Below are 15,174 nucleotides of genomic sequence, written 5' to 3' on the forward strand. Positions count from 1 at the left end.
CTCCTTTTAACATTCCTCAACACTGACCAACTGTGAAATAAGAAAGATGTGACCAAAGCAGCCAAAAGATGCAATATTTTTTTCCAACGGTGGCTACACGCACTCTTAAATAAGCCACAAACTCCAGTACCTTTATGGGTTTTTATTAACAAATATGATAACAGCACTGATGATACTTGAACATAATTCTGCAGTACTGCATGCAGCAGCTGATGGGTGACTGCAAACAGACACGTCCCTAAATTCACATAGTTTTCATTACACCCTTCTATGTTCAGTTGCAAACAAAGTAATCTCTTCAATACTTCACACGTTTCACACAATTCAGCAAATCTCAGTACCAAATAAGAAAGAGTTTTAATTCTACTGCCCTCTCTTGGATTTACTGTGGCAGCAAGCATTCAGGAGTGCTGTGATTTGAATCCAGGCGTGGCAGTTCCTTCTTAAAGGTCTCACTTTGCATATACATGTATGCATATTTGTTAAATTAAAAAGACAAAAAGACTTTTGGCCACTCTACAATCTCCATGTGTCTGAAAGCAGATCAACATTAACATTTTGACACAAAAACTGGGAAAAAGTGTCTTCCTATACATCCGAGTTCTGTACATTAATAAGTATTTATACAAATATAATCCACCAAATATTGGCTTCTACTTAAAATTCTGAAATATGGTGATTCATTTGTATTACCTAACCTTCAGCAATGCCAGTGCTAACATGAACTTTCCAGGTTAATTTAAGATCCACAGAGTACATTTGTTTTACAAAGTGGGTATGGATTTCCTTTGCTGTATAACCAGTTAACTTATGCATAAATTAAGTGGTAAAGTGAAGTTTGAACAGCATCGTCTGTGGTGTAGTAACATCAGCAACTGCAAGTTCCTGGCCATCCACAAGTCCCAGCTCTAAAACAGAAAAGAAAGTTTAAATACAGCAAATCCACATTTAAATAAATATATATATATATGAATGTCCTTCATACAAACCATACATATGATGAGATAAAGCTGCAAATTACTCACTAGCTAAACCAATATTCATCTAATTCAGCTGGGAAACTAACAGAACTTATCAAAAACTATACAAACAACAAGGGAAGCACCTTTAATCTACATCAGTTTCCAACTTGCTTTGTTATAGTTTTTTGTAATACCTGTTGACAGGCATCATCTGGTGAAGCAACTCAAAGTTCACCCCAGAACACTCCAGGAAGAGCAAACTGCACTTGATAACGAAGCAACATGTGCCATATAGAGGGGTGAAACCAAATGAGTATCTTCCTATTTACAAGTGAATCTTGGAAGCCTATATGTGACAACTGTATGTTACCTTTTAGTGTTTTGGAAAGATTTGGCCTTGTTCGTTCTTCAATTGAAGCTACTGTCTGAAATGAGTCAAAACATTTTTCCTGTCAAATTCAGGCAAGTAAATTTAAACAAAATTATGAAACAAAATTAAGCCGGTTCGGTTTACCTGTAAATAAAGAGTTTTATTTCCTCCATACATGGTTGCTGTGATTGCAGGAGATTTCATTTGCCTATATAAAAAGCATTAAAAAAATAAAGAACAGATATAGAAAACCAAGTAAAAATATAAGTACAAATTATCTACAATTATCACATAAGTTGCATACTTACAATGAAGCATTATTTGTCAAGTAATCCAAGATCTCCTGCAATTTAGCTGATGGAGAAATCTCGATGTTCTGGGGAAGTTGGCTACAAGCTGGACAGTTCTCCTACAACAAAGCACCACAGGTTGTATCTTTCCAAACAACTGCTGTCATAATCTTTTGTGAGAAGATTTGCTTCTGAGTGTACTTAAGATTGTATTTTATTCCACAAGCTGTGCTTCGCATATAACAGGTGAGATCTTCAGGATTCGCTTTCAAAAAAGTCAAGGACTGTTTTCCTCCAAAGGTCACATCACAAACCTTTCAGATACCCATGTAGTACCAGCACTAACCACAGAGTAGCTGTCTGAAGAATGTCCCTATACCAGAAACTACTTGTCCAAATATTAGGAAACTTTGGCTAAGCAGGCAAAAATTAAGTATGTTAAATACATCGCTATATACACTATGCAACCTTAACATGAGCCAGCAGTGTGCTCTGGCAGCCCAGAAAGCAAATGGGATCCTGGGCTCCATCAGGAGAGGGGTGGTCAGCAGGGATAGGGAAATGATCGTCCCTCTCTACTCGGTTCTTGTGAGGCCCCATCTGTTGTACTGTGTCCAGGTGTGGAGCCCTCAGTACAAAAAAGATATGGAGATTTTGGAAAGGGTCCAGAGGAGGGCCACAAAGATGATCAGGGGGCTGGAGCACCTCCCCTATGAGGACAGGCTGAGGGAGTTGGGTTTGTTCAGCCTGGAGAAGAGAAGGTTGCGGGGTGACCTCATTGCAGCCTTTCAATACCTGAAGGGAACTTACTCCCAGGAGGGGAGTAAACTCTTCGAAAGGGCTGATAATAGCAGGACTAGGGGAAATGGTTTTAAGTTGAAAGAGGGAAGATTTAGGTTGGATGTTAGGGGAAAGTTCTTTACTAGAAGGGTGGTTAGGTCCTGGAACAGGCTGCCCAGTGAGGTTGTGGATGCCCCGTCCTTGGAGGTGTTCAAGACCAGGTTGGACGGGGCCCTGGGCAACCTGATCTAGTAAAGGCGTGTGTTTGGTGGCCCTGCTAGGCAGGGGGGTTGGAACTACATGATCCTTGAGATCCCTTCCAACCCAGGTCATTCTGTGATTCTGTGATTCTGTGATAAATCGAGAATACAAGGGCATCAAACAGGTTATCTGCTGATCTGGTGATTAAGACTCCAGCTTCCCTGTGCTACATGGACAAGACACTACCCCAAAAGCAAACAAGGTTTAAAAAAATCTACATCCTACACGCTGCAAACAATATCCTAGGAAAGAACTAGACTAACAACATTATAATTGCTGCTTTTAAAACTTTAGAAATACTTGGGTGTAGTGCCAGTGGCCAGCAAAGTTCAGCAGTGAGTTTCAAACACAAACAAACTGCACTAAGTTCAATAAAAATCAAAGAAATAACCCTGCAAGCCTTTAATGGCACTGACCTTTCTTTCAGCTTCAAATGTGTACGTGTATAATCCATCCACGTCATTGAACACCAAGTAGTTGTTGAGAGGAATGTATGCACTGTAATGACAAATGCATTTAATGTTAATCCATGTCCTTGCATTGGAAGCTATGTATGTAATTAATAAGAAATGAAATACCTTGTGGCTATTTTAAAAACTTCAGTGGCACAAACAGCTGGAATCAGAAAAGAAAAACAAAACCGAGTTGTTGGTTTTCTACATCCATTTTACAACATGCAGACATCAGTGCACCAACTTGTAACAAAGAAGTGACAAAAAAAAACTTCAGAAAGAGAAAAACAAGCACCTAAAGGCAGCTGGTAGTTCTATGCACTATCACCAGAGAACTGGCACTAATCTGAGATTGTGTTAAACTTATATATTGTATTCCCAATTAATTTTTTTTCTCAAGTCTGAAATGCTTTTGCTCACTCCCTGTCATATATGGGCTTAAAATTTATACACAGTAATTCAGTTTCTCCAGGTGGGAAACAAGAAGAAGACTGGAAACATAGTTACACCCAGTTGAAAACTACAGTAGCCCTCCCCCAAGTTCCCTATTCCAATCTTCTACCTTACTAAAAATAAGAAGTTGATAAAGGATGGGTGAAATGTGTAAGGAATGGCATTCTGGTTCTTTCAGCCTACCTGCAATTACTGCATTTGTAGAAGCTACTGCTGGAATAATTCGTTTTACAACCCCTGTAACAACAAAACATACAGCTTTGTCTTTTTCCAGAACTATACAGAAAGATTATTTTTAGCAGGAATAACCATAGAAGGGGTTACTTCAAGCACTTTCCAGGAATTTCTATACCAATAAGGTATAACAGCAGGCTGCTCAAGTACTTTGGCATATTATTTATTTTAGTGAACAAACTCTAAATACAAGTATGCTGTATTTATTTAGCACCAGAAATTAATGTAAAACTCAGTTCTATAGCTGGTTAATGGGTGAAGTTCATGAAGGAAACAATCTTGTATTTGGTATTCTCTGTGCAAGAACAAGTTTGCCAAACTGTATCCATACTTTCATCCAATTCTTAGTCAGTCCATTCAGTCAAACAGCACAATATATGGACCACTATCAAGCAAGCTCTCCTTGACATACAGGTTTGTACTAAAAAGGAAAGAGGTTTCCTTTTTATTCTTCAGGCCTTCCAAAAGAGACAGTAAATTACTAAGTAGTCTGGCTTGCTGCTATTGACTGACTGTATTCCCTTCATAGCCAAGAAAACATCCATAAAAACTCAAAGCTTCAGCTCCTTTCTGTTGTGCACCTGAAACTGAAGCTATCTTCAAATGCTTCAAAACTGCGCAGCCATTTGCACATATAAAACTATATCTCAGAAGTGGAGTTCACATTTATCTGTGCCAAAAACCTACCTGCTACAGTCTTACGCAGCATAAACTGGCATAAACTGCTGCTGTTGCTAAAAGGGACAAATCACATTCTCCTACTTTCTGATCCAGCAAACGTGGTAACAGTGTAATGGAAATTGTGTAGTTGCTCCAGGTTAAAAATAAGATGTCAAAAAGAATGTTCAGCTTTGTCCCAGATTAAGTTCCTATGATTCATCACAAACATCTAAACGTCTGATTCATCATAAAATATTTGTGCTGGCACAGGAGATGAGTTGCTTGTTTCTGTTGTAAGATGTTAAGGGAAAAAGAGAACTATTTCTTTCCCAGAACAGTTGCCAGCTTAGCTTCAATAAATGCAAAGAATGCCAATCCAGGATACCCGCATTAATTAACAAAGTGTCATATCCTTACCTTGGGTGAGTCTGTATGTAACACCTTTAATATTAAATTGTGATGCTCTTTCCAAAGACTTCTGGTAAATCCACTGTATATGTTCAGGATCATCTCCGTCCAAAGCAACACCTTCTGCAGCAATTCACAGACAAGTTACAGTTATAAAACCTCTTCAGAAATGCAGCATTATTTTTTGCCTAAATCCATCCTTTGTTTTAAATTTGTGTAAAAAATAGTACTCCATTTAAATATCAAAGCTTGACACTTTGGCACTTCAAATAATCAAAATATGATTTCTATAGCCATACTTAACACATTTTATGTGCAATCTGTCTTAATTTCACAGGTTTGTGGAGTGGTTACGTGCTGCGTTCTGAGTCAGGAAAGATACTGTACAGCAGGAGAAACAGACACCTGTCAATACCTATGAACAAATAATGGACTGGAGGGCGAGTCTGAGAAGAGAAAGATTTATCACCATCTCAGAGAAGGCCCAATTTCCACAGTACAGCACATCACATTGGTTAGAAGGTCAGACTGTAGGTGTGTACACTGAACTCAAAACAAAACTGCAGAAATTAGAAATATTACCTTAGTGTCAATGCAACATAATAATTACCTCCAAAAGGTTGCTCCTTCGGCCACTGCAATATCCTGACATACTCAATACAGTGCTCTGGTAGTCTGGGCATAGATGCAATAGTACACATGGGAAAATTGACCTGAGTGGTCAGGGATGGGGAGAAAAACAGAAAAGAAGGATTTAATCTACTACATATAGTACTTGGAAAAGAAAGAATCAAACCAGCAAATGGAATACGTATACAAAAAGGAAACATCCACGCTAATTACCTGTGGTGGATAAAGTTCAAGTGTGCATTCAACACATGCTGTCATACCAGGTATAATCACGCGAGCATTTCCTTTGAAACCTTCTGTCCCTCCATCTATTAAAGGTATGATGGAACTTGGATCCAGTACACCATCTTCATAACGTAAAAACGACATCTAACGAACAAAAGTGGACTCTGCTGTGGTTTTGTTTGATTTTACAACTTGCAGGAAAAAATCGGTAATTTTATTCTTAATGGTATGAAATAAGACTTAGTATATGGGCTATTTTAAGTCCATCGAACACTTTATTTGTTGGGGCACAAGACTTTTATCTACCATCTTAACCCACCTCTACATACAAACACACAGCAAGTGCTATTATTTCCCTACGGTAATCCAGAAGAATTGGTTGGTTAGTTTGAAGGATTTGTTTTCTTTTTTCTTCTCTCTTTTTTTTTTTTTTTTAATTCTTGTTTGGTTTAATAATGGTAAATAGTGACTCCTTTTAAAATGGATTTACAGTGATGAAAATACTTAGTTTAATGCCCAGTGTTTTATAGCAGCGGGGCTACAAAAGACAACTTTTACAAGTTGGAGAAATGCAAGTACTTAACCAACGAAAGACAAAAAATCACAATGGTAGCATCCAGAGAAGCTGTGGAACTTCCATAGTATGATTTTCAAAGCCCAACTAAACAGCATCCCAGTTAAATGCTGTAATTTTGAAGTAACACCTCCAAGGCATTGCACAAATGTTGACTAACACTCCTCAAGAATAAGGCAGGTGAGAGCACAGACTTTACCCTTTTCACAACAACAGTGAAGCAGAAAAGGATACACACAGCTGTGGGTTTCAACAGCCCTTATTTCATTTTAATGATATATTCTATGTGAAGCTCATCAATTTTAGCTACATATACTCAAGCAACAACCAGGCTTTAAGAAAATATAATACTTTACCAGCATGCCATTTATCCACCTTCTTGCAATTATAGAGTCCAGCCCACAAACAATAATATGAAACTCTAGGGGGGAAAAAAGTGATATTTAAAGTCCACACTAGTGCATACTTCTTAAGACAACCAAAGTATTCTATTCCAGAGAAACTGACTGTAGTTTAACCACTTTTCCTAGGTCACTATGGAGACAGATACATTTAAGTTTTATCTATGTTACCCCTGTAACAGTCAGTCCACACTCAGCACACTGTAGAAGTCTAAAATAATTAGCAATCTAGCTAGCATGAAAACAGCAAAAACCAACCACAGTGTTCCCCTGAAGCACCAGTGGTGTCTGGCATGCAAACAAATGCCACTTACGTCGATAAAAGCTTTCATCCATGTCTTGAATCTTTTTAAAATATCTGAATGTAAGCACAATAAAGGAATATATTTATAATGTAGTTGATTTTATTGTTTTCTATTTGTTGATCTAAAGCCAAAGCATGATATAATCCATCATTTTATACGAGGCTTTCTTTTAAAACTAAGTGGCCAGAATATTCTAAGTTCTTACAGCTGTAGCAAGTGGTAAAACAAATAAGATACACAATGTCACATTCACACACAGGAGAAAGCTCCGAAGAGAACACTACTCAGGAAGCTCAAAACATGTGCTCTTACAAAGTCCTACCTCAGCTGTGCTGCTCTATGTTTGTAAATGAACAAGTCTTACCACCGTATACTCAAAACCCTCTGGTGAATAAACGCATAATTCTAACATTCCAGTGAAAATAAGAATATCTACTTTGAATAAAAAGACTAAGTGGAAACATGCAGAACAGTTTCTTAAAGCTTAGGCTTGTTTCCCCATGCATATTTACTGCATGTCAAAGCCACTCTGGGAAAGAATTCTCAACCATCAGCTCAATGAATCTGTTCTTTATTGTATAGAAAAAAAAGGACTGCAGCAAAATATTTCAGATACTCTTACCACCTACAGAGCTTTCTAGGCTTTTTGAAGTCTCTGGGGCTACTTCACTCTAAAAGGATACGCTACAACAGCACAGTCGGGGATGCGACTGTTAAGGAATTCTGCTGCAACTTCTGCTTTCGGTCGCCCAACATCTTTCGGTCTGGAAAAAAAAGGAATTATAAATGGATTAATTTGTAACATTCAGTCTTTTAAGAGTTTATTTACAAATACTGAATTAAGTGACTAATTATTACAATGGGACAACTTATTGATACGGATAATATTAAGACATTTCTGTAAAGCATTAGATGTGAGAGCCCCAGAGTTATCACAGTCCATCCCTGAAACAGCTGTTATCAGCACACCCACACACACAGACACACATAGATCCGATTAAAAGAAAGGGAACAGAAAAACTGCTATCTCTATTTGGATGAGTTATACTTTGGTGTCTCTATCTTCTCCAGTCACTAACAACACAGATCTCAGGAAAAAAAAAAAATCACGCCTAACATGTAGCTAACTGTAAGTACTATTTTACTATTGTGATGTGGAAGTTCAGAAACCTTCAATGACATTTCGTCCAGCAAAATAGTGATTGTATTCACACGTATTGTTTAGATACAAAGAATGAACAATGAAAATAACACTTACCGAAACAGAAACTGTCGGTTAAGGTTGGACACATCTATAGTATCCATGTCAATTACATGGATCTGCCTAAAACCAGACAGTGCCTGTGAAAAGAGATAGGCAACCTCACTACATAAGCAATGAAAAGCTTACAGTGCTGCAAGATTCATTCTGAATGCCAAAAAGGCAACCTTTGGAGGAACAAATGTAGGTGTTCTTTGTTCCCTGTGCAGATCAGCATGTCAGCTCTCTTTGTTGAAATGCTGGGTTGCTAACGCTGGTATTTGGACAGATGGAATTAGCAACATTTCAGTTGTCAAAGCACTGGCTTTAGAGAAGGGAAACGCTTTGCAGTGTTCTGAAGTGACATAAAAAATTGAGTCCCATGCTCTACTCCCCCCCCACCCCCCTTTTTTTTTTCTTTCTATAAAGACTCAATCTTGTCACATAAAAAACTTCAAACTTCTTGTTTGATGCTTTTTCTACATCCCATGTGTAATAACTGCATTAAATGCTGCACTGTGAAACTGATTAAACAAATGAACAGAAAGTAGCCTCTGGAAGAAAAGCAGTAAGAATTTCTGTATGTCATATTGCGTATCTTTAGTGCTGAACACTCATTTAGTTCACAAATCACAGTTCAGTTTTTGCCCAGTATTATCAAAGCAGATCAGAAGAGCCTAACAAAGAGAAGAGTGGGCCCAAAACATGAGGAACAGACACACTGGAGCCCTTAAGATATTTTTACTGGTGTTTCAAAGACACTGAGTACACGTGAACATCATCTAGACTTAAGTATGAGCATTTCTTTCTGAAAATTATAAAAGTAAATCACAATAACTTAAAATCTTTTGGAAAGGTGGAGACTGGGCATACATGGCAGATTTATGAAAACCCTTAACACAAGTCCTTCCTCATAATTAGCAACAGAGTGAATTTGTTCTTCTCCAATAAGCCTACAATACAGCAGCTCTAGTCAGAAGTTTAGTTTACCAGCACTACATTTTCAAAGAAAGAAAACTGCTATGTAGTTTTCAGTCTCTTCAAGCAAAATCCTGCTTAAGTAGAACGGTAACAAAGCGGTGCCAGAATAATATTACTCACAAGTGCTGGAACTCAAAACCCTAAGTTAACTTATCTGGAATGCCTGACTTCACATGAGGTGAATGATTTATCCAGCACCTCAAGCTTGCAGGTAATCTGTAGTGTAGTGAAATAGCAGTAAATAAAAACCATACTAAAATGAATCAACTCATAATTGCTCATATAGAAACTGTACTTTGTAACAATTTGCTATATCAAACCACACATTTTCCATGTAAACAAACTGTAAGGACAGAAGTTTTTACTGTTGAAGGAAGCAGGTGAATTACAGAAACTTAGTCCAAACTAAGTGATGGTAAGCGATACATTACAACAAATAAGAAAGGCCATGAGGAAGAAAATAGAGTAATAGAAAAATTAAACTCATACATACTTATTGGGTAAATGTCAGATAGCACACTATCCCATGGCTGCATTTTTAAACACTTAAAAACTGCTTCTCAGAGCTTGTAGAGAATCCATTACAAGCTAGCACTGCTGTCAAGAAGAGTACAGTAACTCTGCAGTGTATTTTCTTTGGTCTCACACCTATTCCTCCTTAGCCACTTCCATATAGGATAGCGCATGTTGGTCTGATGGAATAAAGAAGCTTTTTACACAGGCTGAATTCAGCAGCACTGATGCAATCCTGAAAGAGTCCTAAAGATTCTTGTTGAGTCTCTGGAGAGAAGCTCATGTTTACTGAGAGCCACTACTCTCTGGATTCCAACAATGAGGAGGAGGTCACCACAGGCACAGTAAGACTGGCTCTATTACTTTCATTTTTAAAGATCATAGGTCCAGCATTTCCAGCCTCTCTTTGCATTAATCCAAACACATAAAAAATTAAGTTAATCTTTGGCTGCTAATGATAAACTCTCTATTAGCCACTCTTTGTATAGTTCATTTCCCAGGATCTCATAATTGGGGGAAGGCTGAGGGAGTTGGGTTTGTTCAGCCTAGAGAAGAGAAGGTTGCGGGGTGACCTCATTGCAGCCTTTCAATACCTGAAGGGAACTTACTCCCAGGAGGGGAGTAAACTCTTCAAAAGGGCTGATAATAGCAGGACTAGGGGAAATGGTTTTAAGTTAAAAGAGGGAAGATTTAGGTTGGATGTTAGGGGGAAGTTCTTCACTAGGAGAGTGGTTAGGCCCTGGAACAGGCTGCCCAGGGAGGTTGTGGATGCCCCGTCCTTGGAGGTGTTCAAGACCAGGTTGGACGGGGCCCTGGGCAACCTGATCTAGTAAACGTGTATGTTTGGTGGCCCTGCCAGGCAGGGGGGTTGGAACTACATGATCCTTGAGGTCCCCTCCAACCCGGGTCATTCTGTGATTCTGTGTGATTCTGTGGGGAAAATACCCAATATTAGGCCCTACCTAAGGCTGTAAATAAACATTTTCCTGCACTTCATACACAGCAGCACACTGCTCCTCAGGAGAAACACTGAGAGAGCTCAAAGAAAATAAGTACACCTTACACTACCACCCTTCAAGCTCATTTCAAGGAGTAACTAAGATCACAAGAAAAGGATGAAAACTGAGTAATTACCAGGTTCTTCAGGAGTTCACATCCTAACCCTCCTGCTCCAATAACTAGTACTTTACACGTGCTTAAAAGAAATTCAAGAGCCTGTGGAAAATATAAAACAAACAAACAAACAATTAATACATCATATAGGAAAAGGTACCATTTGTCCTTTGTTTCATACACCTTACAATTGTGTCATCATAAATTTTCAGTGCACAATAAGCTTCATATAAAATAAGTTAGATCAATAACATAGTTTAAGCTTGCAGGAATAATTATACTTGGACTTTAATCAGTTGTTAAGTTCATGTAATTCCTGTATCTCTACTTAAAGGAAAGCGAGTCTGTTTGCTATCAGTATTCTCTTTGAATTAATTTGGCTGTGAAAAAAGAAAAGCAAGCTCCATTTTATTATTACTCAGTTTAAGGACACATTTCAGTTTAGTGTTTTTCCCCCAAGCAGCTTGCTTACATATAATACAAAATAAACAGATAGAAAACATTGCTGGCCACATAGTTTTTTTTCTATTAACTACATTATTAGACTCTATAGTCAAAGTAGCATATAATGGAATGGTACATTTAAAAGGTTAAACACATTCAACTTTAAGCTTTGAAACAAAAGGTACCAAAGCAATGAAAGGAGAAGAAAATTCAGAGAGGCAAAATTTTGCTTTTCCCTATGGAATATCCCAATTCTCCAAGTACTCATATTAAGTTTAATTTCTTAAGTACAAGGAATTCTTTACTGTGCCTAATTGTTTAAAAATCAATAGACTAACACTATTTTTCATGTGAAACTCAAAGATGGAGAATAATTATTACTGTGTATCATAGAATACATTTCTACACATGCCAGCAAGTTGACAGTTTACAATCTAGAAATAAAAGTATATGAAAAGAATATGACACACTCTTCTAATATAATCACATTCACCAATTGAAATACATGGTCTTCACATAGGTTTACTGTTCATATACTGCTGGTAGTCAATTAATGAAACCACTGACATTAGTTTCCAACACACAATACAGTTGTTTCTTAATTTAAAGTAATTGTTTCTCACTTGAGTGCCTGGCTCGAAATCAGGATGTGTGAACGGTCCAGATCGCTCGAGGAACTTCTTTACATGGTTCCAGCGACCTTCCCAGTCTCCAGAGTCCCCATACCCACCATCAACAGCCATTCTGCACAGAACACAGTAAATTCAGCTGCAAAACCATACAGAAATAGCCACACTTCTAAAACGTGCTCTTTTTTTTTCTTGTATAGGTTAAAAGTAAAACACTGATCAGCCATGCAAACGGATCCACATGTTTATGTTGATCACAAACACGTGTAAGCCCACATCTGCAGGAGTGGGCTTCATCAGTGGCCCCAGTAAGCAGTAATACAAACATGCAGCAGACAAAAACTGGCATTTCAATAAATCCCACTGATTTTGCTGCTACTAGTAAAAGTTGATCTGAAGAGAAACGAAAAGGGTGAGCTCTTTTCCCTTTTATTTCCCTCACATTTTAAGAGAGCATGTAAAAAGAGGCTGCCCTTTAGATTTTGAGGGTGCTGTTCCCTCAACAAAGTGAACAATCTTCACCTGCCATGAGTCCCATGTATTTAAGACACTCTCATTTTCCACCTGTCTCCTGAGCCTGTTAGTAGTTACTATCTAACTTGAAAAATAAACTTGCAGTTTTCTTCTTCTAAATTACAGATACAGAATTTTACACGAAGTATTCCCAGTACCTTTTGCAGGTCACTTTTAGTAGTACACAACTATAAAATTAAACTGTTAAAAGACTTACTAGAAAAGCTCAAAATCAGCTCACTTAAATAATTTCCTAATGTAACAGCACCTACAAGGAACAAGCCTTTCCTTAACACAGCACACCTCCCTTTTTAAGTATGAGCTCCACACATGAATACAAATGACTGTTTGCTCTATGTTAATACAAAACTAAGCTGGTTATAAATGAGCTTAGAAAGGTTGGATCATCATCGATAAGAAGCATTATTTGGTTCCTCCTATGAAGAAATATGAAGAAAGTCTATATCAATAATTGTTGATCAATGTTTAGAATGTATTACTTCCTTGGGTCACATCTAGACAGTGAATCTCTTGATCCTCACAGAATTCAGATGGAGACAGAACAGCGTCTGTGATGGCATTAACTTCTAGGTCATAGTTTTGCAAAAGGTTTTCAGTAATGGGAGAAAAAACTTAACTGAAAAACAACAATAAACATATTGGATTCTGCCTGTACTTTGACCGCTGATTGAACTCCATCCTGGTCAACTGTTGGCTTTACATAGGTTAACCTAGCAGTTAAATAAATTCTTCATAAGGAGCTTAAGTACATAGAGGATATTTTGATCTGTATCCTGTGTTTCCCACTTTGCATCAAAGTAAGATTTTAGGAAAGCAGGACAACATAAAACTCTTCCTCCACTGAATCACAGTCTCAGCTGTTTTAAAATAGGATGTTTATGAAACAATAACTTCTGCAAATGTAACATGGGTGATTATAAAGCACAATAATTGCTTGTATGGATTTTATCTTGTTCTGGAAAGAAGTGCAGAAGTTAAGTCTGGTGATACTACAAAGGATTCTTTAATCCTTCTTTTCAGGCAGTATAAACAGCCACCAAGCAGCTGTAGTTGTCTGTTTAGATGTTTATTTTTCTTTTTAGTGGTAAGATGGCAAGACCTCGTCTCAATTTTGCGAATATATTAGCTTGGTTTTTACAGAGTTGGACATTGTGGAGACCTGAAAAACACCAGCAACTCAACATGAGGTGTTACGTTTAGCTTTAGAGACACGTTTATTCTTGTGTTGTTACAGCACAACCAGGCATTCACATTATTAGAATTCAACAAAACTTGCATGTGTTTCAGTGAATTTTAGATCTTGTTCAAAACATCAGAGCACCACAACCCTTCTAGGCCCACACTTTTCCCTGCCACCTTCGCACACCCAAATGCTCCATGCTTGTGCAGGATGTGGCATGCACCCCACAACCCACATGCCTCGGGGTTTCTGTGACCCTCACCCCAGCACGGCTCTGGGAGCTTTGGGAAGAGGGCCACAAGGAGATGGAGGGGAACAGTCAAGGGATGGAAGCATATGAGGTCAGAGATTTCTGCATGTTAGTTTTTAAGGCTGAGCAGAATTTAGAGCTTTAAGAAGCAGAAGCAGCTGCTCTGTAGACTGAAATATTCACTTTGGGCTAGTTTTGAATCACCTGCTCCTAGCCTAGCAGCTCTGCCAAGTCCTGGCCAGCAGCAGCTCTCCCACTCCTGCCACAAAGCTCTCAGCACACCAGCCTTCATCATGCCAAGCTTCAAGCCCGCAACCCACCCCCTGCTGCGGGTGAGCCCCTCGGTCCTCTCCCCAGGAGATTCCTCTCCCCCAGTCCTTGCTGCTCAAGCGCCCTTTCACCTTCCCCTGGCTCTCTCTCACCCCCTCAATCTTTCTGCTCCCAGGACCCATCTCTGCGGCCTTCACAGCACAGCCCAACCTCTCTGCGGGGCTGCGGCTCCCCTCACTGCCAGCCGCCCTTCCACAAGCGCTGCCTGCTTCTATCTCTGTCCCTGTCTCTACCCTGGGCCGGGAGCCCACTCGCCCGCAGCCCCGCACTAACCCATCCGCCAGCAGCTCCTCTAGCCTCCTTCTTTTCTTCTCCCTAAAAGAGAGAGAATAAAAGAAGGGTCAGTATCGCGCTACACAGACCGGGGAGGAAGGAGAGGGGACCCCAGGGCCCACCCGTCCCCGGGAAGCGTGGGGAAGGGGCTGCCGAGCACGCACATACAAGGCACTTACGGTTCCTCACCATCCGCCATATTTTTTCCCTCTGCTTCCCACAGTGCCCCGCTCGCCGCCGGGCTCCTGCCATGCGCGGCGCCATCATGGGCGGTGCTATGGGGGCAGGGGGGGATGATTCCTTAGGGCTTCTGTGTGTGATACACAACATAGGGTAAAGGCAAACATAGAGATAGCTTTAGACATGCCTCCATCAGCCAGCTCTGTCGTGTCAGCTCCTCTCTCAAGTATTTTCTGTTGTCTTCCCATGGGAGCGCATAGAGCTGCACTGCACACAGGGGTCTGTCTATATGCAGAGCGAGGAGCGCTGCTGGAGCTGGGAGGTGGGAAACAGACCGTGCAGCGCTCATAGAGATCGTGATCATGGCCTCAGGCTCCTGAATGCACCCTGAGGAACGCGAATACTTCGTAGATTGAGAAGCTGCCACAAGCCCCAGACGTTACAGCCACACCTGCATCAGGCATGTGTGCTCAAGCCACGATAAATGAAGCGTAAAAACACT

At 39.5% G+C, this 15,174-nt stretch overlaps 1 protein-coding gene across 5 annotated transcripts; it reads right to left on the reverse strand.

The window, feature by feature from the left end:
- Nucleotides 1-127: 127 nt before the first annotated feature.
- On the reverse strand, nt 128-14,772 carry UBA3 (ubiquitin like modifier activating enzyme 3). Of its 5 annotated transcripts, none has more exons than XM_015875106.2 (18): nt 14,672-14,755; nt 14,493-14,534; nt 11,920-12,040; nt 10,874-10,954; nt 8,264-8,346; nt 7,689-7,769; nt 7,015-7,058; nt 6,656-6,720; nt 5,714-5,869; nt 5,481-5,583; nt 4,880-4,993; nt 3,752-3,805; nt 3,242-3,278; nt 3,080-3,161; nt 1,641-1,741; nt 1,477-1,540; nt 1,333-1,387; nt 128-908 (listed from the first exon to the last, which is right to left on the reverse strand). In XM_015875106.2, the coding sequence occupies exons 1-18, from the start codon at nt 14,689-14,691 to the stop codon at nt 820-822; spliced, it is 1,392 nt and encodes a 463-aa protein (XP_015730592.1). In that variant the 5' UTR covers nt 14,692-14,755; the 3' UTR covers nt 128-819. The 5 variants fall into 5 exon arrangements, with proteins under 5 accessions (XP_015730592.1, XP_015730595.1, XP_015730593.1 ...); XM_015875109.1 differs by having other exon boundaries at nt 14,661-14,725; XM_015875107.1 differs by having other exon boundaries at nt 14,657-14,674.
- Nucleotides 14,773-15,174: the final 402 nt, after the last annotated feature.

Source organism: Coturnix japonica, chromosome 12 (genome assembly GCF_001577835.2).
Source record: "Coturnix japonica isolate 7356 chromosome 12, Coturnix japonica 2.1, whole genome shotgun sequence".
Classification (NCBI taxonomy): Eukaryota; Metazoa; Chordata; class Aves; order Galliformes; family Phasianidae; genus Coturnix; species Coturnix japonica.